Source organism: Lolium perenne, chromosome 6 (assembly GCF_019359855.2).
Source record: "Lolium perenne isolate Kyuss_39 chromosome 6, Kyuss_2.0, whole genome shotgun sequence".
In the NCBI taxonomy this organism is placed as follows: domain Eukaryota; kingdom Viridiplantae; phylum Streptophyta; class Magnoliopsida; order Poales; family Poaceae; genus Lolium; species Lolium perenne.
This window is the reverse complement of record NC_067249.2, coordinates 214,238,314-214,264,445: the sequence shown is the minus strand read 5'-3', so window position 1 is coordinate 214,264,445 and position 26,132 is coordinate 214,238,314. Positions and strand designations below refer to the sequence as shown.

Below are 26,132 nucleotides of genomic sequence, written 5' to 3'. Positions count from 1 at the left end.
GTGGATGTGCTGTTGCCACTAGGGATAAAACATCGATGCTTTGTCTAAGAATATTTGTGTTGATTACATTACGCACCATACTTAATGCAATTGTCTGTTGCTTGCAACTTAATACCGGAAGGGGTTCGGATGATAACCTGAAAGTGGACTTTTTAGGCATAGATGCATGCTGGATGGCGGTCTATGTACTTTGTCGTAATGCCCTGATTAAATCTCATAGTACTCATCATGATATATGTATGTGCATTGTTATGCCTTCTTTATTTGTCAATTGCCCAACTGTAATTTGTTCACCCAACATGCTATTTATCTTATGGGAGAGACACCACTAGTGAACTGTGGACCCCGGTCCTATTCTTTACATCTGAAATACAATCTACTGCAATACTTGTTCTTTACTGCTCTTCGCAAACAATCATCTTCCACACAATACGGTTAATCCTTTGTTCACAGCAAGCCGGTGAGATTGACAACCTCACTGTTACGTTGGGGCAAAGTACTTTGGTTGTGTTGTGCAGGTTCCACGTTGGTGCCGGAATCCCTGGTGTTGCGCCGCACTACACTCCGCCAGCAACCTTCAACGTGCTTCTTGGCTCCTACTGGTTCGATAAACCTTGGTTTCTTTCTGAGGGAAAACTTACTGCTGTGCACATCACACCTTCCTCTTGGGGTTCCCAACGGACGTGTGTCTCACGCGCATCATGGAGCTATATTGTGTGTGACAATATTGGTAACATATTTCAGACCACGGAATTAAGATTCCACCAGAAGACCAAACATATAAGATCAAAGCCGACTCATTTTTGAAAAATGAGTGATGCGTGGAGACGCAAATGAATTACAAAATACATACATTTCTGAGCGTGTCAGATTCGTTGACTAAAACCTCTCCCATGAGCAAACATGATAAGCACCAGAAGGCCATGGTGTTAGATCTTTACAAATGTAAACTAGATTGTTGACTCTAGTGCAAGTGGGCGATTGTTGGAGATATGCCCGAGAGGCAATAATAAAGTGGTTATTGTTATATCTTAGTGTTCATGATAAATGTTTACATCCCATGCTATAATTGTATTAAGTGGAAACATTGATACATGTGTGTTGTGTAAACAACCAGAGTCCCTAGTAAGCCTCTCGTTTTACCAGTTTGTTGATTAATAGATGATCATAGTTTCCTGATCATGAACATTGGATGTTATTAATAATAAGATCATATCATTAGGTGAATGATGTGATGGAAACACACCCATAGTAAGCATAGCATAAGATCAAGTCATCAAGTTCATTTTGCTATAAGCTTTCGATACATAGTAACCTAATCCTTCGACCATGAGATCGTGTAAATCACTTACACCGGATGAATGCTTTGATCACATAAAACACCAGTTCGTAAATGGGTGGTTATAAAGATGGGATTAAATGTTAGGAAAGTATGAGTTGAAGCGCATGGATCAAGAGTGGGATTTGTCCATCGTGATGACAGATAGATATACTCTAGGCCCTCTTGGTGGAATGTCATTCAATTAGCTTGCAAGCATGTGACTAGGTCACAAGGTATGACATACCACGGTACAAGTAAAGAGTACTTATCGGTAGCGAGGTTGAACTAGGTATAGAGATACCGATGATCGAACCTTGGATAAGTAAAGTATGATGTGACAAAGAGAATCAGTATCGTATGTTAATGGTTCATTCGCTGATGAAGTCATCATTGAATATGTGGGAGCCATTATGGACCTCCAGGTCGCGCTATTGGTTATTGATCGGAGATGGATCTCGATCATGTCTGCATAGTTCACGAACCGTAGGTGACACGCTTAAGGTTAGATGTTGTTTAGTAGATATAAAATATGAGATGGAGACCGAATATTGTTTGGAGTCTTGGATTGGATCCAGGACATCACGAGGAGGTCTGGAGGCAAGTTATGTTTCTGAATTGTTCTGGAATAATTCTGTTGTTTTGTTCTTCAGAAAAGTTGTTCTGGAAATTTTCTCGGAATTGAACAAAACAAAAACAGAAGTTCCTATTTTTCTGTCACACAGAAGGAGTCAAAAGGGGAGACGCAGAAAGGCTGGGAGTGGGCCAGACCACCCCTGGGCGCGGGCCCACCCCAAGCCACGCCCAGGCAGGGTCTGGGCCCACCAGGCGCCGACCCTAGATGGGTTTTGGGAAACCCTAACCCTACCTCCCAACTATATATAGAGGGATGGGTTGGCCGGCCATAGCTGCTCCGTACGCAACCTAATTTGCCACCTCTCCTCCCTCCCAGTTTTCTCCTTCTCTATCTTAGGCGAAGCCCTGCAGGAATTATCCTCCATCACCACCACCACGCCGTCGTGTTGCTGGGATTCCGAGGGGATCTACTCCTCCGCTGCCCGCTGGAACAGGGAGAGGAATGACTTCATCGACACCGTACGCGTGACCGAGTACGGATGTGCTGCCGGATTGCATCACTAGAAGGATCGTCTACATCAACCATGAGATATGATCTCGTTAAGGCTTTGGATCTTCGAGGGTTAGTCTCTCTTCTATCTCGCTGCTCTGATCTCATAGATTAGATCTTGGCTTTCCCATAGATTGGATCTTGGTTTTATTCGTCTTTGCGGTAGAATTTTTTTTGTTTTCTATGCAACGAAACCCACAATCTTTTCCTTTACACTGATAAATTCGTCTACTGCAAACCTGTTATGTTTACTTTCTGCAAACACTGTTCTTAATGGCTGCAAACATCTCTTTCCACTCGATACGTTTAATCCTTTGTGTTCTGCAAACCGGTGAGATTGACAACCTCACTGTAAGTTGGGGCAAAGTATTTTGGTTGTGTTGTGTGAAGATTTCACGTTGTTGCTGACGCCGGTAGTGCGCCCTACCAATATTCAGCTAGCAACACCTTTAGAAGTCACGCCTTTCTCCTACTGGTCGATTAAACCTTGGATTCTTACTGAGGGAAAACTTGCTGTTGTGCTCATCACACCTTCCTCCTAGCACCATCAAGATTTTCTGGCGCCGTTGCCGGGGAAAAAGAGCATTTCTGCAAGGGGGGTCTCTCATCTCCAATCTCTTTACTTTGTTATAGTTTTGCTTAGTTTATTTTATTTTGTCTTGTTTGCTTCTTTATATCAAAAACACAAAAATAGTTTATTTTATAGTTGTTATTTTGTTTCTACTTCATTATGTTGTTCCATAAGTACGTTTCGAAATTCCTATCAATAGGTAGTGGTTCTATAATTGGAAAAGATAACATTGAAAAATTCTTCAATCATGTTAGTAAGCATAAAGATATTGAGGATAAACCCCTGGTAGAACTTGCTCCTAATTATGAAACTGCTGCAGCGTATTTAGTTCAAATGTTGGAGGCTAGATTTGTTAGCCTTAACCCCATAATGAAACAAATGTTTCTTAAACTCCATGAAGTTGAGGATGATGAAAAGAAAGATTTTATCCTAGAAACTTTGCTTAAATAATTTAAAGATGTTGTTATAGAAGTTAGGAATTTTTTTGATCAGTTTGAGATGCTAGGCTCATGTGTAGATGTTATTGGTACACTTGAAAAAATATACCTTTCCAATGCGAGAGTAAAAGAGTATCCGTGTCTAGGAAAGCTCAACCGGAACCCACACTCAAAGTTAAGGGCAATACTCCATTTATACATACCAGCCTCGATAGAGGGGAAGCACCTACAGCATAATCACTCATGAACACATATTGACTCACTTCTAGATAGATTAGTTGATTCACAATTCCTACAGATACCTATATATGTTATTTCACCTTTTTATTGGAATATGTTTATCAAAGGCAGATCGAACTAGTCTTAATATATGTAAGATCTTGGGGACAAGGAGCTTAAACGTTATCGATCGACATATTGGCTCGATCGGGGCCCAGGCTCTGCCCTCCGAGCACTTAAGCATGCATCCACAAAAGCAAACCTAAAAATAGGGAAGAAAGTAAAATACCAATACCTTTCAAACTTGTAGCAATGCATGGAGCTTTGGAAAAGAATGTTGATTGGATTGTTCCTGAAAACCCATTTGATGAAAGTAGTGAACCTAAAAGTGCTGAGAGAGGATTTTCTAAAACTTATATTGATAAAATACAAATCCTTGTTGAAAAAACTTCTTGCATTCTTGATGCTTCTTCACTTGATAATACTTGTTGCTAGCTCTTTTTCTGCGCCTAGCTAAAATGCGTTAAAGAAAAGCACTCTTGGGAGATAACCCATGTTTTATTTCTATAATTTTTCTTTTGTTGAGTCTTGGAAGTTATTACCTCTATAATAACCTCTCCTTATCATTTTTATTTCATTTTTGTACCAAGAATAGCCTCTAATAGGAAGAAAGTAAGATTTGGGGAAGTTGTTGTCCTGAAAACAACTTTTGTGCTGTCACCATAAAAATTTGTATAAACAGCCAAAGCAGAATTTTGAGCTGTCAAGTTTGTGCATATGCCCGAGGTTATTATCTAACTTTTGTTAGTTGAACACTTTTCGAGATGAGCAACAGAAGAATTTTGAAAAAAGCGATCTTTACCTGCTGTTCTGTTTTGACAGATTTCTGCCACTATTTGCATTTGCCTCTTAATCTCTTTCTTTTTGAGTTCTTTTGAGAAAATAGCTTTTTGAAGAGGTTGCTACAATAGCTAATGTTTTAATAGATGTTTTATATATGTTAGAACTGAACCCAAGTGGATTTTTCATTTTGATTGTACTAATGCTGCTAATAAAGAATTGTGTGAAGTTTTGTATGAAGTTTTTAAGTGTAGGGAGAGAAGAACGATGTGATGAGATGAAGAATGGAAAAAAGCTCAATATTGGGGAAGCCCATGTAACCCCAAGAATTATCCAAGAGGTACAAGCATCAAAGCGTGGGGATGCCCAAGGCATCTCCTCGTCATCAACAAAGCAACATGTCATCTCTCTATGCGCTATATTTTTATTGCTTCATACGCTATGTGTTGTTCTTGGAGCGTCTTTATTTTTGTTTTTAGTTTATTTTTGTTTTTTTGTTGTAGCATATGGTTGGATCCTGACATATTTGTTTTGGAGAGAGACACACTCCGTTTTAATTGCATAGAACGCTATAGTTTTCGCTCTTATTGTTCTGCGAGTGTTCTATTTTTATGGTACTGCGTTTAGCTCTTGGTTTTCGATTTAATTTTGTTCAGATCTCATTAGTATTCTTTATTTATGTATGATTATCTCTCTTGTCCATATTGATTTTCATCTCTGAGAGTTATTTCAAATAAGTTGATTGGTGTTGGAGACGAGTAAAATGTTTCATGCCTATAGTGATGCAAAAGGAAGCTTGTCTAGACTGTGGCATAGACTTTGGCATGTCATATTGGATGTTATTCTTGTCATATACTTAGTATTTATTTTTGTAGCATGACTTGTTGCTGAGCGCGGAGTTGATGATAGATAACATTAGCAAGTTCAAGTTCACCCACTGAAGTGCAGGGACCTATATAGGATCAAAACTCGTTGATTCACCACAACAGTAGACCTTTACGCAAGACGAAGATTAACAATATATTGATGGGGGCACTGCTCGGACCTAGACGGGCAGCCACACAAGCATCTGCAGACCAGACCAATGGTCTTCCCACAAAGACTTAAAAGAAGGGGTCACACTATTACCGAGGCCACACCAACAAATATCAACAAGAACCGTGCCATGAAGACTAAGAATAAAAATACTCCTTGGCTTCTCGGCCACGGAAACTTGAAAGTGTTAAAAAAAAATGGGATGCACCGCAACTAGTTACGAAATATTCAGGTGCAACTCATTTTTCTATGACACTTCTAAGTTTCTAAAAATACAAACTAAAATTATGGACCTACATTGTGTTGTATCTTCTGCATCTGTGAAGTTTCATCTGAAAATATGATCATATTTGATCTACACAAAAAGAACAAATGATGTGTAAATAGTACATGAAACTATTCACCTATGTCTTTCCTTTTTTGCACAGGTCACATATGATTCATATTTTGAAACAAAAATTTCCAGGTTCAAAACATATAGCATAACCAATGTCTACAATTTTAATTTACATTTTTCAGAAACTTGAAAGTGTCACAAAAAAAATGGGATGCACCCGCAACTAGTTGCAGAATATTTGCACTCCATTTGAGAGATGTTTGATGGCATTAAAATAAAACAAAAAGTACTACTCCATTTGTCCACTAATATAAAATGTTTTGGTTTTTCTTTTGAAAATGCACATATCTAGATGCATTTTACTGCGTAGTTTCACTCGTTTTGATCCGTATCTACTTCACATTTAAATATCTAAAACGCATACTACATCAGTTTTAATGAATAAGGCGTACACATATTTCAAGACAAATTTTGACCGAGAAAATTGAGCAACAAAATCTTGATTTGCGGGAGGTGGAGGAGAGTTAGATTGGATCCAGAGGTGAAGCTAGAGTTCTAACAATTTGCGGGATTCTGACAAATTCTTTTCCGTTTTCGCTGATCAGTTAGGGCACATACAGTGAAGAGAGGTGCTTTGGCGCCTTGCATACTTTCATTACGGCAAGCTACCAGATCCACAAAGCACGCAGCACAATCTACGCCCAAGCTTTTGCTTTGACGTTTGTCTCTTTCTTGATTTTGCAGCGGCAATTGTGGGTGGCTTTGCACAATCCATGCAAGCATGCGACAATCCTACATGTCTGCATCTTCATCCCGTGATGGGAACAAGTCCACACGGCATCCTAGTTTTCTAACTACCTGAGTACAGGACTGCAGGTTTTCCCTCGTTTCATTGGCATGCTGAGTTATAAATAAGGTTCTAAAGTATTTTTTAGGGGAAAAAATAGTTTGGAACCTTCTTTATAAAGTATTAGCAACACTCGGACATGATCTCGCAGGTTTGCAGTCCAGATAAATCTTTCTGCACCGTCCTGGCTGTCGAGCATTTGTTTTGGTTTTTGGTGGGAGACAACGATGTAGATGGGACGAGATCGGTGGCATTTTCCATCCTCGGCACGAAGCGCCCAGCTCACGTTTGCAGTTTTGACCTTGCTTCGCCGATCACGCGAGCGAGCTATATGTAACAAATGGCTGCTGCCTAGCGTCGCCAGATTGCCTCTAACGTGTGAGGCTGTCATGCCGTTTTGAGTTTCAGGTGCTCTACAGGTAGGAGAGCTAGTCGATCGTTGGCGATATCGATCTCAGTTACAAACTTCCTTATGTGAACATGCCAACTGAATAAGGAATTCATCTTTTGGATGATGTAAGCTATAGTCAAGTAGGTAAAGGATGATGTAGCTTGTAGCTTACTTCTGATCTTCTTTTGGAGAAGGTTGCTTCTGATGAACACGCCAATTTAATAATCTTTACAAACACATGGTGATTGGAATGCTCGCTTTGTATTAGATTGATAGATAGATTCCATATGCTTCTTCAATCGCACCACACCATTTTTGCTGCAGGACTTCCTACAAACCGGATGCAGGGGTAGAAACAAGTTGGAGATGAAAATGCATCTCCTACTACGTACATCTCCATGCATTTGTATAGAAGCTGTAACTGTAAGAACTCCGGCCGCTGAGCGCAGCCTTCAAACAACGAAAGAAACTGGACAACAAATGAACCCACCATCTATGTTTTTCTACTACGTACCTATAATCCAAGATTAGATTATCATGGAAACGATCGATCGATCGATCGCAGCTAGCGCGCAATGTACATAGACATGATGCCGGCCGTATTGCTCAATCAGTTGTTGTTGGCCTGCTGTTGTCCATGGGGGAGGAGCTTGAGCGCCTCCAAGAAGGTGATCTTGAGCCTGCCCAGGTGCGGCCTAACGTTCTGCTTGTCGAGGTACACCGTCTTGAGCGCGTTCCAGCCTTGCTTGTGGATGGAGTTCGGGTCCCTGAGCACGGGGTGGTCCTTGGGGTACTGCTCGCTCAGCGTGGTCTCGTCGAGCTGGATCATGTACTCCATGTAGTGGATCTGCATGTCGGCCGACGGCTCCTGGAAGGTGCTCCGGGCGAGCCACTCCAGCCCGCCGTAGGGCACCACCTGGATCAGCACGGCGCCGGCGGGGAGGAACACCATGTTGGTCAGCCCGGCGCCGTGCACGCCCACCATCACGTCCGCCGAGTTCACCAGCCGCGCGAACTTGGACACGTCCGAGGTGATGTCCGGCTCCCCGACGCGCACGTCGAACCCCAGGCTCATGGCCATGTCCGCCATAGCGCGCTCGTTCAGGAACGCGCGCGAGCTCCGGCGCGCGATGATCAGCAGCCGCGGCCGCCGACGAATGTCCCACCGGTCACCGCTGGGTTCCGCCGTGGCCCGCTCCAGCCCGAACGCGCCCCGCAGCATCGCGCGGAAGTCCACCATGGAGGACCCCGGCGGCGCCTTGGACGCGTCGATGCCCAGCTCCTTGTGGAACGTCGGCCCGACCACCACGTTGCGGAAGCAGCGGACCTCGTCGTCGTTGTCGATGTCGATCACCTCGTGCTTGCTCAGCTGCTGGAAGATCTGCAGGTAACGGTTGGTCCACCACGACTTGAAGCTGCTCACCAGGAACTGGACCTCGCCGGCGAACCGGTGCGCCGTGATGAACGCCGGGATGAGCACGTCCGTGTAGTCGTGGAACAGGTTGCCCGTGAACCCGCCCGTGGACATGACGAACGCCGTCGCGGAGCTGTTCACCGTGCACTGCGGCGGCGGCGCCGCGGCGTCGGAGGAGAGGGGCCGGAGCGTCCACTCCTTGACGTGCGACTGCGCGAACGCGTCGTGCTTCCGGCAGTACGGCTTCACCCTCCACTCGTGATCCAGCGGGCCGACGTTGATGGTCTGGCTGCGGCCCTGCACGCGGACGTCGCCGGCGGCCTCGCACGTGTCCGACCGCCGGCTCGTCTCGTAGCACACCGGTTTGATCACGCGGTCCGTGGCGTCAACGGTGACGACCGGGGTACTCGTGCTTACGCCGCCGCCACCGCTGGACGTGCCTGCGGTTTTGGGGTGAGCCTCTCCTTCCTCGTCCTCTGCTGCAGGTTGCAAATTCAGCTCAACATCAGATCTGGTGGGGGCTGCTGAGCTCCACAAATTGCATTCGATTTCCACCCATGAGAATGAATTGGTCGCACGAAACTTACCAGTTGAAACTGCAGCTTCATCGGCCGTCTCCATCTTGACGCTGTCCTTGCTTACCAACCCCTGCCGCTCCTCCTCTGCTTTGATGGCATCCCCTGTTTTGCCTGCAGCACGTTACCCAGCCAAGGAAAAGGTCAAACCGCCACCCAGGATCACCATTTCAGAACCAAGAACACAAGAATTAATGAATCAACACAATCAAAGATCCAAGTGTTCGATCGCGTACCGATGGGGGAGAACCTTGCCCTGATGACGGAGAGCAGGAGGAGGGATCCGAGCATGAAGGCGATCAGCGCCGCATTCCCCAGCCTCCGGCCCTCCGCTCTCGAGAGGTTTCTGTTGGACTTCATCGTCCCTGACCTCTTCTTCCTTCTCTCTCTGGATGCTTTCTAGGACTAACAATCAAATCTTTATCTATGGACAAGGCTTTTATAGGAGGAAGACGGGGCAATGAACTGCGTGAGCACTTCTACTCGTCTTGTCGTTGAACAGGGCAAAGGTTGAAATGGTAGTGGAGTTGACCGGGAAGGCGACGGCGACAACGAAAGCCTAACACGCGACCATGACACGGTGCGGCAGACGTGGAAGAGGCCAGCTTCTCTGGGAAAGGGAAAAGGGCAGGAGAGACTTGGGAGCGCATCCATCAAAAGTGACGGACCAGATCACTTCCATGGCTCCAAGCTCGCTGCTCTGTCAGCGCCGCGACAGTAACTAATCACGCCTATCGACGCCCAGGCGTTGCTGTCGTCTGTTAGCTCGGGGCGTACCTAGCTACTTTACTCACTTCGAGGCAGATGACACCGTTGGAGAAAAAGCAGGCGACGGAACTCGATTTCGGGGGTTCCATGGCTGCAAGCTCATTGTCTTGTCGTCCTTGTCCTCCTCACGACAGTAACTGCCGAAGAGTTTGCTCCACCCACCGACGAGTTTTGGGGTTATTTTTGGCTGTTAGCTTGATGGATGATCTTTGACTTGCACTTAATTAGTGTTGCCTTAATTATCTCACAATATAAGGAAAGAAAATTAATGTTAGCCTTGCTACCCTTTAGGTTGTGTTGATGCAAATCCAATATTCATGACTTTACCTACTCCCTCCGTCCCAGTTACGGCTTACATGTGTCCCTAGGTCGTAAATTTGACGATAATAATGCAACATATGTATTACAAAATATATATCATTAGAAAGCTTAGATGTTCTACTTTTTAATGATATAATTTTTATATTATATAAATAATATTATGTTGGCCAGATTGACAATCTAGTGATACGCGCAAGCCCTATGAACTGGGACGGAGGAAGTAGTAGCTATAGGCTATCTCCAACGGCCACCCGCATAACGAATCGTATTTTAGTTTGATTTTGTCTGGATGCAGCGGTCCGTGTACAAGTGAAATTCCGCGGTCCGTTTGGGAGTGGTAGCGGCCCTAACGGCGGCCTGTATTTTGTTTGCGTCCTAGAAAATGAATGTCTTTTAAAATTCATATTTAACATTGTCGGTCACAAAAAAATAGCAAATAATTCGCCAAAAATAATAGAAGGCAAAGTTGCAATACAATAAGTTCAAATACAACATGCCGGCACACTAGAGTTTTGAAAGCATGGTACACAAATCACATATCCCGAGCTAAAATGATCTTTTCTTCTTCTCGGGCCATGCCTGGTGAATAGGGTCCATGTCATCGGTCAAGGGGGTCGCCATGATCTTGGCCTCCTTGCTGAGCAAGGCGATCTCCAACTAATTTTGCTTGTTACCCACCTCCTTTGCGGCCACGTGGGCATTGATTCCTTCAATCTCGAGCTTCTTGGTTTGTATCTTATAGTAGTTCTTGACGGTCTCTTCTTTTTCCCTCCGCTTTCTCTCATCCCTCTTCTCACTCAACACCTCCTTGTCGGCAAGAAGATTCTTCATTGTCTCTGTCACTGCTAGCAAGGAGGAATCTCACTTGGCCTCCAACTTGGAGTTGATCTGTCCACTCGGCCTCTTCGTGGTGCACTACCCGCACTTGGGGCCGCGCCATCAACATTGATGACATTGGATTCTCCGGGCGCGTTAGTGTCATAGGTGTTGGAAACATGCCCTAAGGCAATCATGGATGCTATATTTTCTAATGTATTCATAAAATAAGGTTGTTCTTGTATGAATTCTTGCATATATCATCGAATACGTGATTCGGTTGTGGAACTATATGCTTATGTTGTTCATATTAATTTGTCCTTAGTCATAGAGGTTGTGTTGGACACACGACTTAGACTAATATGCAAGTCGGATGATGACTCTGTTCCAGTTGTCATGTGCATGGTGATGCTAATCGGACATACACGGACTCGGGTAAAGTGTTTAGCGAGTCAGACTGGCCTACCATGAGACGCAACGAGCAAAGTCGTCATTTGCATGTCTCTATCAATGTAATCCTTAGACCTGAGGTTGTTGCATGATCCGAATTGTGGATCGTCTGACTTAGGTTCTGTCAAACAATGTTATGTAATAAGGCAGAGTTCGGTTCGACTGAGAAACAAGCTGCGTGACATGGATAATGAAGATGTGATTTTGCCTCTCCACTTGAAGAGATATTCTCTGGGTCCTCTCGGATGATATGATTCAGAAAGCCTGGCCATGCGCGACTCGGTTAAGTGTTAACCGAGGCGATCGACTAAGGGTTAGTCAGGTGAATCACATATCACGGATCGAAAAGAGAGTTGAGCTACAAAGTTGATACATGTAAAATGTATCCATCAGTGTTTATTATACGATATTCATTGATATTTGCATCATATGTGAGGTTCCTAGCATGTTTTACATTGATTTAGGGATTTTCCACAAAGTCTCCCTATATTTGTTTCTAATGATGCATAACAGGAAATCACTATTTTGCGTATTTTTGAATTACACGGACTTCCAGATATTAAATGGACCCATTTTTTATTGACATGCAATTATTTTGGGAAATACTAGGGACTAAAAAGAAGTGACGAAGAAGGTCAACGAAAACGTAATAGAGAAACCATATGAAATCCGTTTTCATTGAACTAGAGCTTGTCATGGAGATTAACACAAGCTCCAAATCCTCTCATGGATAAGAACTAAATAAAAACCAAGAAAGATGACCCCAATGATCCAGAGATTTAAGCTCTCTTCGAATGATACGATGAAGTTACTCACTTGAGAGCTCCTCTTAATAGTACGCCTATCTATCCTATAACCCGGTCTCACAACTAACACCACGAAACCGATAATGAACAAACCCTATCAAGTTCATACCTTTGCCTTGCGCATATTTCACTTAAGGTTGATGAGGTTGATGATGACGCTCTTGTCCACCTCACGATAGCATATTGCCCCATTTCGAGTTGCTTATTGTCGTTCAACACGATAGGAGTTGAACTTAATGAGTTGCCCCCTTTATGAATTGCATTGATCAATATTCTTTTGCTACCCAGACAGTGGCGAAGCTTGCTGAGATGGAAAAAATTGCACGATTTTGGGCTAAATTACACCCCCACTCCCCCTCGAAAAAAAAACTTTCCTATAGCAGAGCAAAGATACCATAGACGAAGTAGGAAATCCAGGGAAGGCCATTGAGCCCACTGGAGCCCAACAGCTCGACCATGGCGACATAGCCTAGAATCAGGTATCGTTAGGATCTTGCATTAATGCCAGTTGAGGCACGATAGGTCGGAAAGATGGGAGATCACTCAACATATGCAGAGATCTTTGAAAAGAACAAAACGTTCCCGTCGGGTTTTTCGTTACAACCTCTCACAGCCAGACTTCAGGAATTTGCTCTTTTCAACTATCCATCAACCATCTTTCATATCAGATCTTCTCTACTCCTCAACACAACAAAACAAGCTCAATAACCGCCTTGCTACATATCTTTCAAATCATTCCTATTCACCATCGACTGTACCAGAGGGACCGTTCATCTCAACAGAGGGATGGCGCCTTGTAATGGCGAGCATGACGAGGTGCACTTATGCCATACCGACATCAACACGACGAACATGCATCACATTCCTCACCGACAGAGCTCCTCAACTGATGGCAACGTTGGCCACGGCTTCCATCCATCCTGGCAGGAGCCATGTATGCATGGATATCAATACAAATACCAAGCTTAGGCTCCTTATTGAATCGACCAACTTGTACCTAGCTAGCTGCACAAAGATGCTAGCTTCACCTCCTAGTTCCACTTATATATACGGATAGGCAGGAGAATTAGACCAGCCGATCATGCATAGGATAATCAGCAAGCTGGTTTTGGGAAAATTTTGGCATGACTTCCCCCTTTTATGGACATTTTCATCACATGGCAAATGCTGGATAATAAAGAACTCAACTAACAAGTTTATTTGGAGACATAAATGCAAGTTAGGAGACTACATTTACAAGTTGTGATCTGGAGTATCACAATTTACAATTCAATTGTACAGGAATTGTCACAAAAGCATTTTAGAAGAATACTAATTAAGCTACCTACTTCAAGTCTTTAACTTCTCTTTTTCACCTGCAAATCAGGGACAAGAAATGGGATTAAGGACTACGAGCTTAACCTTGTGAGAGCAGTAACTTGACAAATATTTAGAGATGCTACAGAAGCAAAAACCAGCTAGCCAGTAATTCATCCAAAGGCAACTCTTGATGAGGCAACATGCAACAAATAATTAGGCAGCAACACCTATAGGCCAGCTAGAACAAAATATATCTACAACATCAATACCATGAACATTCATCATATTAGGAGCCAAGCTCTTATTCGAGTTGAGCCGCCATACAATAGATAGTTCAATGTGCACAAACAGATATGTCTGGCTCAAGACTAGTGTCACTCAGTTCTAGTACCAAAACAATGTAGAACCAATAATACCGAATATCTGTCAAGACACTATAACAGCCAGGCCTAGATATATTGACACAGAACAAGCAAAGCATCACCCAGTCAACAGAATACCAACTAGCGGTGTTCATAAAAAACAAATAGGCCCACGGCACAAAACAATCAACCACAGTGGCTTAAGGGAAATACTACCAAACCAGGCCTACATGTCAATTTCATAGAAACACAACTTAGAAGCTACATGGCCAAATGACCACGAGCGCCATAATTCAGGGTATTGCTCATCGAATAGATGGCCAAAACACATCACAGCCATGACAGAGCACATGGAGGAGAAAAACACTAAGAACTTGCCTAAACCACAGAGCTGAACAAGAGGCAACTGATGCCATCACACAGCATGGTGAACTTGCTACCATCATGACAATATCTCCTTGTCCCCAGGGTCTTCCAGCTTCCTTCCAGGTGATGATGCATCAGGCTGCAGCAGCTAATGTTCTAGCTAGCTACCCTGGTTGTCATTTACTACTCTTCGTAGTCCTTGAACAAGAACAAAACATGGTCAACTCTAGAGTTGTAGTGAGAGTAAATAGATACGGCTATGTTTCTTTTAGATTTGCTCTGAGGCATTGTATATGCCCCTTTGATATTTTGCAACCCCAAAAGCTCGTTAGCTTAGAAGTATTTAGGTGCAACTAACGATTAATACCTACCCCACTTTCTTGTTTTCGGTTACAACAACAGGCATCAGTGCCCAATATATATAATATCAAGAATTATATGAGGTGTCTATACTGTTAGTGTATTACAAGTTTAGAACAGGCATCAGCACTACCACAAACAACAGTGATTAAGCCTAGTTTTCTTCCAGTAGAAAATGATAGTGCAGACAAAAGGAAACTTCTAGTTGTAGACAAATATTACATAATAAACTGGCATTGCCTATTGTATGGTTCTGTTGCAATGGTCAAGCAAAAGTGAGGGCCTACTGAACAAAAATAAAGGACAAACCTGTCGATCTAAAGCTAAGAATGACATTCTTCATGCAACAGGGCGTTCATCAGATGAAACCAACTTATGTTTCTCCTCATCATACTCGGCACTGTCACTATCATTCTTATGTTGTTCTGATGCATGTTCATGCTGTGGTGCTGCAATATGTCCTTTTGCAGTAACTGATTGCTGGTAGAGTACTCCACCAGCTAGAGTGAACAGAAGGCTAACCAAACCAAATGCGCTCGCGTGCTTGTCCCAGATCGTCACATTGATCGCCACTGTGAGGAACTTGTTCACAACCCCAGTTACCGTGAATGCAGTGGCAGAGATTGCTTTCCTAGCCGCGAAGCCAAAGAAGCTGATGAGCAATCCAAACACACATGACAATGCTACCGCAACAAAGGCGTCGAGCTGGAACCAACTCTCACCCCGTGATTTGACAGCTGAGAAGACCGACTTGTGCTCCCCTGTCAGAAACCAAAAGATGGGGGAAATCATGAGCGAAAGAAGGTTGTTGTACAGCACATAACCCCATGTGTTCAGACCCAGACTCGTAACAATATGCTTGATGTACACCATCTCCGTTGTAATTGTCACCAGATAAGCAAGCGCCCACGAGTATGCTGTGAGGCTGAAGGCAGAATCTGTTATCACATAGCCAACTGCTCCTCCCAATATGATTACAAGGGATAAGAATGTGAGCTTGGAAGGGCATGGTTGCTTCCGGAAGAATGTGTCGGCAACAGCAACCAAAAGCGGAGTCAAGGATCGGAAAACTATAAATGTGTCCACATTGGCATGAACGAGGAGGTTTGTGTTGGTGAATATTGCAAGGTAGAAGACAACAGCAGCTGGTGCGAATTTCTTGGCAGTCTCCAGGTTGAAGGAATCATGGCAGAGAAAACCTAGCTTTCCAAGGCCCCAAACACCAGCAGCAGATGTAAAGTACTGTAGCGTAGTCAGGAGGCCAGGGTAATTGAACTTTGTGACAGCATACTTGTTGATGATTGCCAGCAAGCTCGAGCACAAAGCATAGCCTATCACAAGGCTGCTGGTGGCGTGGTGTTGCTTCGCCATGAGATCAGATTATTTACCTGAAATTGGTAAGGTAACAACAAGCGTGAGAAACCGAACCAATGCATATTATTCTATAGAACTGCAAGATACCTCAGGCATTTTGTAATTTTATTTTGCTTATAAAGAACTAATTACAGACGTCCATAAATAAATACACATAAACACACAAGCATGTAAGTACTTGTCAAATTACTACATGGCCACTAAATAAAACTGAGATGCCCAGATCAGCAACATAAGCATTAGAAATATCAACAGGCAACAATTTCTTAGCTGGCCCTTGTGGCATATGATTACAGTTGACATCGTATTGAACTAAATGAAGCATGCTCCAGTTGCATATGAATCATGACAACAGAATTACTACAACTAAGACACCAAAGCTGAAGTGGTGTTCTCCCAACTACCAAGTGCAATATGAACCAGCAACACATTTCAGTTGCGAACACTATAGATTCAGCACTTGTCATGTTGTTTAGCTTAAGCTGTATGTGGCAGGGACTCATAAGCCCCCTTTTTTTTTAAAGTGCGGAATATGCATTCACTGATTCACCGCCAATCAACTGGCTGGAACCAATGCACGATTGACTCGGCACTAATTACTGGAAAAATCATACTAGTACTCAAGAAAGAAACTCCTAAATGAGTGAGGCGTCCTAACTTCACCACGAACCAATTCAAACACCAAGATGGGCACACCTGCCCATTCTATTTTGGGGGAACTTCCCGCGCGATCTCTGGTTGGCTTGATGGCTTCCCATCAACCATGAGCGACGGACCTTCGCGTCGCAATCAGACCCAAGAATTTTTTACTCTTTCTAGATGAATCCAGCCAAGATTCAGCGGGGTGGGGCAGCTATTTAAGATTTGGGGGAAATGGGCAATCAGCTGAATCAGAACGGCGCTAGATCACACAGGCAATAGGAAACAATAAAAACAAATTTTTTGGCGTTTCAGTCTAGCCAAGAATCTACTCCACGAAGAACGATTCGAGCGCCCAATCTCAGATGCGCGCGGCAAGAACAGGAAAAGGGAGGACGGGGAAGAACAGATGACAGATCCAAGAAAATCAACCGAACAAAGGAACTGAGAGAGAAAGTGAGGCGTACCGGTGGAAGAGGAGTTGATGATTTATGGACAGTACTACTGTACTAGCTGCACACTTCGTGCTAATCACGAGCAAACCATTAAACCTTGGCACGGAGGTCCCCGTCGGCCGCCGTGAGACAAGGCTTCAACTGCACGATAGCCATAGCAGCCCTTCCCTCCAATATTGTTTTGTTTACTGAATTTATAAATCTGTTTTGACTAGTACACTACTCCCTCTATGCTAAAATATAGTGCTATAAGATTTTTTCAAAGTTAAACCGGTGAATTTTGAGCAAATTTATAATAAGAAATATCAACATTTAGAATCTCAAACCAACACCATCGAACTCATCATAAAGTATATCCTAATATAGTATATATTAGATATTGTAGATATATATAATTTTATCAATAATTATATTAGGAGTTTCTTTCTTGAGTACTAGTATGCATTTTCCAGTAATTAGTGCCGTGTCAATCTTGCACTGGTTGAGTTTTTTCTGCAAAACTCAGTACAAACGCAGACGTTCATACGTACATACATATACTCACCAATATGAACGTACGCACGCACACACACCCTACTCTACCCTATGAGCACCTCTGAGAGACCGAGTCAAAGAAATTGATCTGACGGGTCTTGAGATGGACGAAACCACCATGGACGTCGACAGGAGCGTTGCCTTCCACTGAAGAATATTTCACCTTTTAATGAGACACTAAAGTGTCAAATCTGGGATTTAAACTATGATAAACTGGAGGTGTCACTACCTCCTGTTGATCTCCAACCAGTTGATTGGTGGTGAATCAGGGAATGCATATTCCACACTTTAGAGAAAGGGCTCATGAGTTCCTGCCACAAACAGCTTAAGCTAAAAAAACATGACAAGTGCTGAATCTTTAGTGTTCGCAACTGAAATTGGGAAGTTGGGCTGGGCGTCTGGGATTTCTTGATGGGATGGGCTCTACTATTTTAGGATATTCGGGTGCCGAGACTATAGGCCTGAATTCTCTGAAATATATTCGGATATTTGAAACAGCATCCCGAATACATGATCAGGTTTTTCGGGTTCAAGATATACGGGTTCAGGATCAGGATATTCGGGTTCAGGATTCGGGTTTTATGCCCGGAGTGACTTCGGGGCACTAAAAGAGAGGCATTTGCCAGGAAATCATGGTCCAAATGAAAACGAAAATCCAAATGAAATATGGTCAGATTGTGTACTAACAGTGGTCTCACGACTCATTAACACCCACTGTCAAGCACTCGGAACAAAAGAATCATGTAGGGCTTGCGATTTCTCTTCCTCAGTTCAGTTCTGTAAAAAGGGTAGCAACAACAAAGAGTTTTTAGTGCTTGAAGACGATCAGAACGGCCGTGCAGTTATCCTTGCATCACCTCTCGCCAACAGCCTCCTTCACCAGACGCCGCACGGCGAGCGTGGCTGAAAATGTCTCCTGAGTGGTACAACAAGGTACAGTGAGATGCTTAGGGTAAAATGAAATTTATCGGAGGCATGAAAATATGTTTACGTCGGTGCGATAAATAATAAGAATCATTGTTGAAGTTATTGATATTGACACGATCTCCTAGGTTCATCATACAATATATATATATTGACAGATTTTTCTATAAATCAACTGAAACTTAAGAGAAGCATGACTTAGGAAAAATTCGCCCGCAACTTCAATTGTTTTGGAACAGAGGGAATATATTGCTATGTGGTGAATTTTCTGCAGAGTTTAGGTAGCCACCCCAGCTGCAACGCATATGCCAGAGCTCTACCATGTATACATGGGTAATCTAGTCCATAGGAGAATAGGTAGCATAAATTTCACTACAGAAAATAGGCTTACAACTTAATTTTAGCATCATCTAATCAAAGCCTAATCAGTATTCACCTTAGTACAGATAACTTATAGCAAATAGTGGGTAGAAGAAACAAACGTATATAAAAGTTACAAATTACTTAGTACCTTTAATTGCTTCTGGACAAATTCAACAGCATCACTTGGTCCAAATACCTGGGATACATAACAAATTAGACTCGACATAAATATGATCGAAGGAGGAGTCCAAATGGGGCAAAAACTGATATAACAAGGAAAGGAAAATGAACATACTCCCCATAAGCCATCAGAGCCAAGAATGACGAAATGATCCTTCTTTGTAAGTTCAAACGAATGTACATCTGGTGTTGCAATTAACCCAACCTGCAGTAGTTGATTGATAAATGTTGATGCTCCACGGAGTTATTTTTTTACAGATAGCCTTCTTATCTTTTTTTTTAACACGTGCCTTCTTATCTGTTCAACACTAGCTTTAAGAAAGCATGCTGGTCTAGGCATTAAGAACTTACACGTACAAAATGTTTGTCTGTTACTGAAGTTTACCTTCAAAACTCTGCAACAAGAAAATACCCCATGGAGACATTGGGTCTCTCACCTATCACTCTACCCTTTTAACCAAGGTGCTCAAAGTTCTTCCTTTGGTAGGATTATCCACAAAAACCTAGACACCCACAGAGCCATAACACAATGCAAGGTGCACAATGGGCAAAACACCTTTTTCTGGCTAGATAGATGGCTGCTGCCAGAACCCCTAGCCAACACACACTCAGCCATTTTTTCACACCACCTAAACCCAAATGCCTTTGTTAGTGAAATCTTGGAAGAAGGGCTAAGCAATGGACTTAGGAACAGGCTAACTAATGTGGCTGCTGCAGAGCTGGCTTCACTTTTGTTGTTAGTGCAGGATTTTCAGTTAACATAGCAAAAGGATCAACGCATCATGCAACTTTTCAACCAGAGCAACATACAACTCACTGCAAGATCAACACGCAGATGACATAACTGAACACATCTGGGCCTCACGTCTACCAGGCAAGATCAAGATATTCGGCTGGCTTTTTCACCTAGACCGTCTCAACACAAGATCCAACCTGCACCGCAAGACCATCATCAACTCTCCATCATGCCCAAGATGCCCTAACACTCCCGAAGATCGACACCACCTCTTCTTCGACTGCCCTGTCGCACACATGATCTGGCAGAGAGCTCACCTGGACCATCTCCTACTCACCTACCCTAACACTTGGAGCCTACAGTCACACAACATCCTGCCTCACTCAGTCTGGCCATCCATCCTCCTCTCCATGCTCTCGTGCATCTGGGATGTTAGAAATTCACTCATTTTCAGTTACCCCTTCCACAGCTATCTCTCATGTAATTGCTGACCTATCTCTCTGGTTGCATAGGTTTAAAAGCCCTAGGCACAAAGAGGATGTCATGATGTGGTGAGACCACTTCTTAGCTTTTAATTCTCAAAACTAAGTGGCATTTTATCAATGAAATTCAGGGGGGGGGGGGGGGGGGAGATGGTGAAAATTTCAAAAAAAGACGACGTGGGCTTACCCCAGTGGTTGGGGTCGCAGTGGCGCACCCCAACGACCGATGTTCGATTTCTGTCAAGGACGAATTTCGGAATTGTCACGCCAAATCTCACTTCTACTATATCAAAAAGGTGTCTAGTTCCTCCTAGACACGGTTTCATTAAAAAAAAAACATGTTGAAGGAGTATGTATTAGAGTATTAGTAGGCATGCAGCACACGCTTTTTTTCTCTAGTTTTTTTTACGCTAAATTAGATTTATTTGTTAGTTTGGCTTGACATAGCTACATCTGCAAAAGTACGTGTCGAGGGTACCACATACTAATGTAAAGCATTAAATTTTTGAAAGTTTTGGATGTAAGCAACACAATGTAAGAACTGACAACTGAATAACTGAGATAAATTAGAATTGCAAGCCCAAAACTGTATCTAACTGATGTGCTCTCTATACAAAAGACCTGTATTTTCATGAACGAGCCATGCTAACCAAGTACCTCCACTATTGCATTGTTTCTAATTCCTACCATTTTAACAAAGATGGAGATGGTAATCAGGAGGGAATCATTCTCTGGAGAACATCTCAACCATTCATCACAACACTGGTGATACTCAAATAGTATATTTTCCATATACACAAACAGAATAGCAGGTTAATTTTATCAGAAAATAAGTTTGCAACAGTAAACCTTCTTAAAGTGGTGATCTCCAAGAGCTGTAGATACTTCAATGCGTCCTTGCAGTCTCCCATTAGGACCAACAGAACCCCCAGGCTTAACAGCACAAGGTTAAATGAATCGTGAGCTGGGATATATCAAAATAAGAGCTCAATATGCAATATGTAGTGGTAAGATGCTCATCAAATACTGCATTCAAACATTAGACCGTCTATTGGGCCGCCCCGTCGATGTTTTTTTTACTGAGGTGTGAAAACTTGAGAGGTATGTAACATACCTCTCTCGTTTTAGATTGTGGTATGAAATTATTTGGACCATTGGATGGACGAAAATTAATGGCTATTATTTATTTAAGGGTACCACAAAAGAACTCGTAAATAAAACCCTTTACCCAAGTAATTTCCGAGATCAAGATTTCATGCACGTATTTTTATTCTGTTGTCAATGTCTCATGGGGACAGCCCCCTTTGGGATATCTTGTATTCCCTTGCTTGCTATTCCGCCCGTGACTTTAGAGCATCTCCAACGGGCTCACGCATTTCGGATGCCTAAATTATCCGCGCGTGCCTGTTTCCGTCGGCCCACGGACACCAAAATGGTGATTATCCGTTTGCATCGGGGGGGGGGGGGGGGGGGGGGGCAACCCCCCGGCCCGGCGCATTTTCGTCCGGTGAGGCTGGCATGTGAGATTTCTATTCCTCTAGATGTGAAGAGGAAGAGGAAGAGATTTCTATTCCTCTAGAATGTCGGTTGATATCATAGATTTCTATGGTAGACACGATTGAGATATTCATATTTTTAGGTAGAATCGATATTTTAAAATTAGTGCAACATTTTCAAACAAATTAAACATACAAACTGCGAAAAAATAAAAAATAAATTAAAACTTTTAAACTAGCTACTTCTTCTTTGAAGGTCCCGCCTCGTCATCCTCACGGAGGCGCTTCCTGCTCGTCACCTCCTACGAAAAGGTATTGGCGGTCGACGCGTTCGACGAGCTTGAGTCCCCCTCCGACGAGTGGTCATTGGGGTATTCATCGTCGTCCGTGAACGGATGATGCGCCTCCGCCTGCGCCTACATCCTCGCTCAGGCCCTTGCCACCGCCGCCTCCTCCGCCTCCAGCCGTGCCCACCTTGCATCTTCATCTTCTTCCTTCTCCTCCTCCTCGTCCTGGCCACCGTGGCCAACGTTGCCCCCCTCCTCGACGACGGCCTCCCCCTCCTCATCCTGCCCGTCATCCGCGATGGCATCCCCCTCCTCCTCCTCCTCGCCGTCCGTCGGCGGGGAGCTAGAGCTGCTCGGCGTGGCAGCTCTATCCCACCAATGCCGCCATCCCGGCGGCTTCCCCTCGCTATCGGTGTCCGATGTCAACGTTAGGTTGCTCATGGCTTGAGAGGAATGGCAGGCCGGTTGTAGATTCTTAGCGCAGACGCAGGGGTCTTATTGAGCGGGGATTAATGACGGCGCGTATAACAAAGAGGGTTGCGGTTGCTCTTCCGCGGCAGTTTAGCGCTCCATTCCGGCGGTTCACGCGTCGATCGACGCGGTTGCCACTCCGGCAGTTGCCCTCCCCTGCAGTTATTGTGCTTACATTCGCGCCGGCTCGAGCCAGGGTCACTGCCAGGCGGGCCCGTGGGAGAAGTAAGCGGACGTTCGGCGCAGCGTCCGCGGAGACGCAAATGCAGCGCAAATATGCGGCACGTTTGCCTCTCCGCGAACGACCCGGAAACTATGCGTCGTCCCGCTGGAGCAGGCTGCATTCCCATTTTTCATCCGGGGAGGACACGCAGACGGTCGCGCAGTCTCTATTTGCGTCGCCCCGACTTTACATCCTTCATGTGTTAGTGCATTATTGCATCGATGATTTGTAGAGTGATTAGATCAGATTCTCTCGTTCTCAACATTCTCTTTTGGCTGTTAAGGTCGGTGCTTCAGGTTTTGTGTGATATGGTACACCATGTGATGCCATGGACTGAACTGTTGCAAGTTATGGCATTTTGAGATCCTCCGACGCATGACAAGTTGGTCGTTGTATGAGCCTGTGGCATGATTGTGTGTGGCAGTGGCTGCCTTGTTTTCTTTTTGTTCTCATGTCCTCGGAATCACTCAACTGAGCGACATATATATTCCTCGAGAAAGAAAAAGAAACACCGGTGTTTGATTGTTAAATGATACATGCACGGCACTGTCCCATGTGAAATCATATGATGAACGAGTTGTTTATCTATGAAATACATGATGACGTTGCTTATGCCACCAAATCTTTTCGGCACATTCGACTAATGAGTCAAATATATGAACTGATGCATCTATGCGTATCCTCCATGGAGAAAAGTTTGAGCCTCCAGGAACCAAAAGTCTAAACCGCTCTATCGACAGTTCTACCTGACAGCATAAATGATGAAACGGGTGGAAACGGGCAAGCAGCAGGAAACGACGAGGAGGAGCCGGCCTGATAGCCCCTTTGGTACGGAGGACCATCCCCAGGTCGAACATTGCTTCCGGCCACCGTTGGACAGCTAGGAGGCGTTGTGGTGACCCTGAAACCTGACAAAAAACAGCCGCCCGACTCTAGATGGTGCCAACGGTCACTGCACGGGCATGCGGGGTCGCTCACAGTGACAAGCCAGCAGAAATGTCCACGGCGATGATGAGGCTCGGGTTTGGTAACAACTGAATACTAGGCTGCCGGACAGTAGCAGACTAGCAGTGCTAGTAACCCATATGGTAGCAGATTATCAATCTATTTTACTGTTAGATTAGATCAGCTCTGCTCCGGTTAGATGGGATGAGATTGCCATGGTCCCTTCTCGAGCTTCTAACACTAATTTAATCAGCTGTTCTGGATCTCTTCGCGAGCTTGGTTCGTGGAAGCCAGATGGAAGGAGTCTGGGGACTGCTATATACCGACCTGGTCGGCGCGTGCGGGGTGCCGCACACCCCCAGCGACCAGGTCGGTTAGTTTGGGCCGCGGCCCATTAGCTCAGGTACGTTTTTTTTCTTTTTTTCTTCTTCTCTTTCTTCTGTTTTTTTTTCTGTTATTAATATTTTTCTTTTTCAAAATCTAATATTTTTTATGAAATTATTTTTCAAGATTTTTTTTCAAAATATGAACATTTTTAAATTCAGCAGTTTTAAAATTTGAATGATTTTATATTTTGAATATGTTTCAAAAAATTATATTTTTCAAAATTTGAACATTTTTCACGTTTGAACGGTTTTTTAATTTGAACATTTTTCATGTTTGAACAATTTTCAAGTTTGAACGGTTTTTAAATTTGAACATTTTTCATGTTTGAACAATTTTCATGTTTGAACAATTTTTAAAATTTGAACGGTTTTTAGATTTTGAACGGTTTTTTATATTTGAACATTTTTTAATTTAATTTTTTTAAATATTTCTATTTTCGAATCTGAAAAATAAAAGTAAAAAAAAGAAACAGAAAAAACGAAAAGAAAAACGAAAACACAAAACAAAAAACAGAAAAAAGAAAACAGGAAAAAAGAAACAAAAAATAAAAGAAAAATCCAAAAAGGAGGCAGCCCGCACCTAACTGGGCCGGCCCGTACCGCGCGCGGGGTGTGCGGCGCGCGGTACGCGCCGACCTGGTCGGTGTATAGGGAGTAGCTATACACCGACCTGGTCGGTCGGTGCAACGCACCGCACACCAGCGCAACTCGGGGCGTTTCAGTGGGCCGCGGCCCATCCCAACAGGTAAGCTTGTTTTCCTTTTTCTTTCCTTTTTGCTGTTTTATCTTTTCTGTTTATATTTCCGTTTTTAAAATCTAACAATTTTTTTGGAAACACAAAACTATTTTTTGAGATAGAATATTCCGTAAAATTTGAACATTTTCAAAACTGAACAAATTTTAGAATTTGAATAGTTTTAAATTTGAACATTTTTTAAAGTTGAACATTTTTTGAAATTGAACATTTTTAACTGAACAATTTCAAAGTTTGAACAATTTTAAAATTTGAATAGTTTCAAAGTTTGAACATTTTTCAAAAATTTAAATTTGAACGGTTTTCAAATTTGAATGGTTTACAGATTTGAACGATTTTTAAATTTGAACATTTTTGAAATTTAAACATTTTCTCAATTTGAACAATTTTTAAGAAATAAAATTTTCGAATCTGAAAAAATATAACAAAAACCGAAAACAGAAAAAAGAAAAGAAAACAGAAAAAGAAACCAGAAAAGAAAAAAGAAAAAGCAAAAACGAACTGCACAGCCTAAACAGACCTAAATGGGCCCGGCCCATACCCGACCAGGGGGTGTGCGGTGGCCGGTAGCCACCGACCTGGTCGGTGTATAGGTTTTGCCGGTGTATAGGGTTTGCCAGGAGCCTTGTCTGGATGAACAGACGGGCGCATTATTGGGGAAATGATTTGAAGTGGGCCTTCCCGCCCGCGGGCTGCTTCGGTTGGCCCATGCCGCGGTTGCGAGCTTCTGCTGCATGACATCATATGGCCTGGCCGAGACACTTCGATCGGCTTCAACGGAACAAACATGCACGTAGCATCACACAACACAACTTGCTTGCGGTGGTCACCACGGACAGGGATCGCGGCGAACCCATCGTTTTCTTTTCCTGGTCACCGATGCATGCCAAAAGGAAGAAGAAAACAGCGGGCAACGTCGACCTTGCGCAAGCGTGGTCTTCACTGAACTGAAGCATGTGAAACCAGCGTCGTGGCAGCGCAGGATTTACGGCTGGTTTCCGGAGTCCATAGCTGGCTGCTGAGATGAATCAATGCGTGAATGGGACAATTAAGGAGTCGACTGGAAACGAGACTTCCGATCAGCTCGTGTCTGCTTGTAACAGCTAGTAACAGACCATCATCACCATTTCCCTACTTTAGCTACCTCGCTCCTGCTCACATGGACACCGGATTCTACGCACGCCACCGGCACGGCAACGCGGTTAAAATGGATGCGCTCGTGCAC

The 26,132-nt window shown here is 43.6% G+C and overlaps 2 protein-coding genes across 7 annotated transcripts; both read right to left on the bottom strand.

Moving 5' to 3' along the window:
- Positions 1–7,363: 7,363 nt before the first annotated feature.
- On the bottom strand, positions 7,364–9,821 carry LOC127306061 (alpha-1,3-arabinosyltransferase XAT3). 2 transcript variants are annotated; one of them, XM_051336670.2, is made up of 3 exons: positions 9,347–9,821; positions 9,123–9,224; positions 7,364–9,011 (listed from the first exon to the last, which is right to left on the bottom strand). In XM_051336670.2, exons 1-3 carry the CDS (start codon positions 9,468–9,470, stop codon positions 7,732–7,734), a joined length of 1,506 nt encoding a protein of 501 aa, XP_051192630.1. In that variant the 5' UTR covers positions 9,471–9,821; the 3' UTR covers positions 7,364–7,731. The 2 variants fall into 2 exon arrangements, with proteins under 2 accessions (XP_051192630.1, XP_051192629.1); XM_051336669.2 differs by having other exon boundaries at positions 7,364–9,014; positions 9,347–9,809.
- A 3,622-nt stretch (positions 9,822–13,443) lies between these two features.
- Positions 13,444–17,311, bottom strand: LOC127306060 (GDP-fucose transporter 1). Of its 5 annotated transcripts, none has more exons than XR_011747609.1 (4): positions 17,139–17,310; positions 14,968–16,046; positions 14,311–14,496; positions 13,444–13,626 (listed from the first exon to the last, which is right to left on the bottom strand). XR_011747609.1 is itself a non-coding variant. In XM_051336668.2 (3 exons), the coding sequence occupies exon 2, from the start codon at positions 16,027–16,029 to the stop codon at positions 14,998–15,000; it is 1,032 nt and encodes a 343-aa protein (XP_051192628.1). In that variant the 5' UTR covers positions 16,030–16,046; positions 17,139–17,311; the 3' UTR covers positions 13,444–13,626; positions 14,968–14,997. The 5 variants fall into 5 exon arrangements, 2 of the variants coding, with proteins under 2 accessions (XP_051192628.1, XP_051192625.1); XR_011747610.1 differs by lacking the exon at positions 17,139–17,310 and adding an exon at positions 16,703–17,111; XR_011747611.1 differs by lacking the exon at positions 17,139–17,310 and adding an exon at positions 16,729–17,111.
- Positions 17,312–26,132: the final 8,821 nt, after the last annotated feature.

Bases quoted from the DNA above. Each gene is read 5' to 3' on its own strand.
- LOC127306061 (XM_051336669.2), bottom strand. From the start codon at position 9,470: ATGAAGTCCAACAGAAACCTCTCGAGAGCGGAGGGCCGGAGGCTGGGG. The intron at 9,225-9,346 runs GTACGCGATCGA...AACGTGCTGCAG, and splicing joins GGCAAGGTTCTCCCCCATCG to GCAAAACAGGGGATGCCATC. The intron at 9,015-9,122 runs GTAAGTTTCGTG...TGCAACCTGCAG, and splicing joins TGAAGCTGCAGTTTCAACTG to CAGAGGACGAGGAAGGAGAG.
- LOC127306060 (XM_051336668.2), bottom strand. From the start codon at position 16,029: ATGGCGAAGCAACACCACGCCACCAGCAGCCTTGTGATAGGCTATGCT.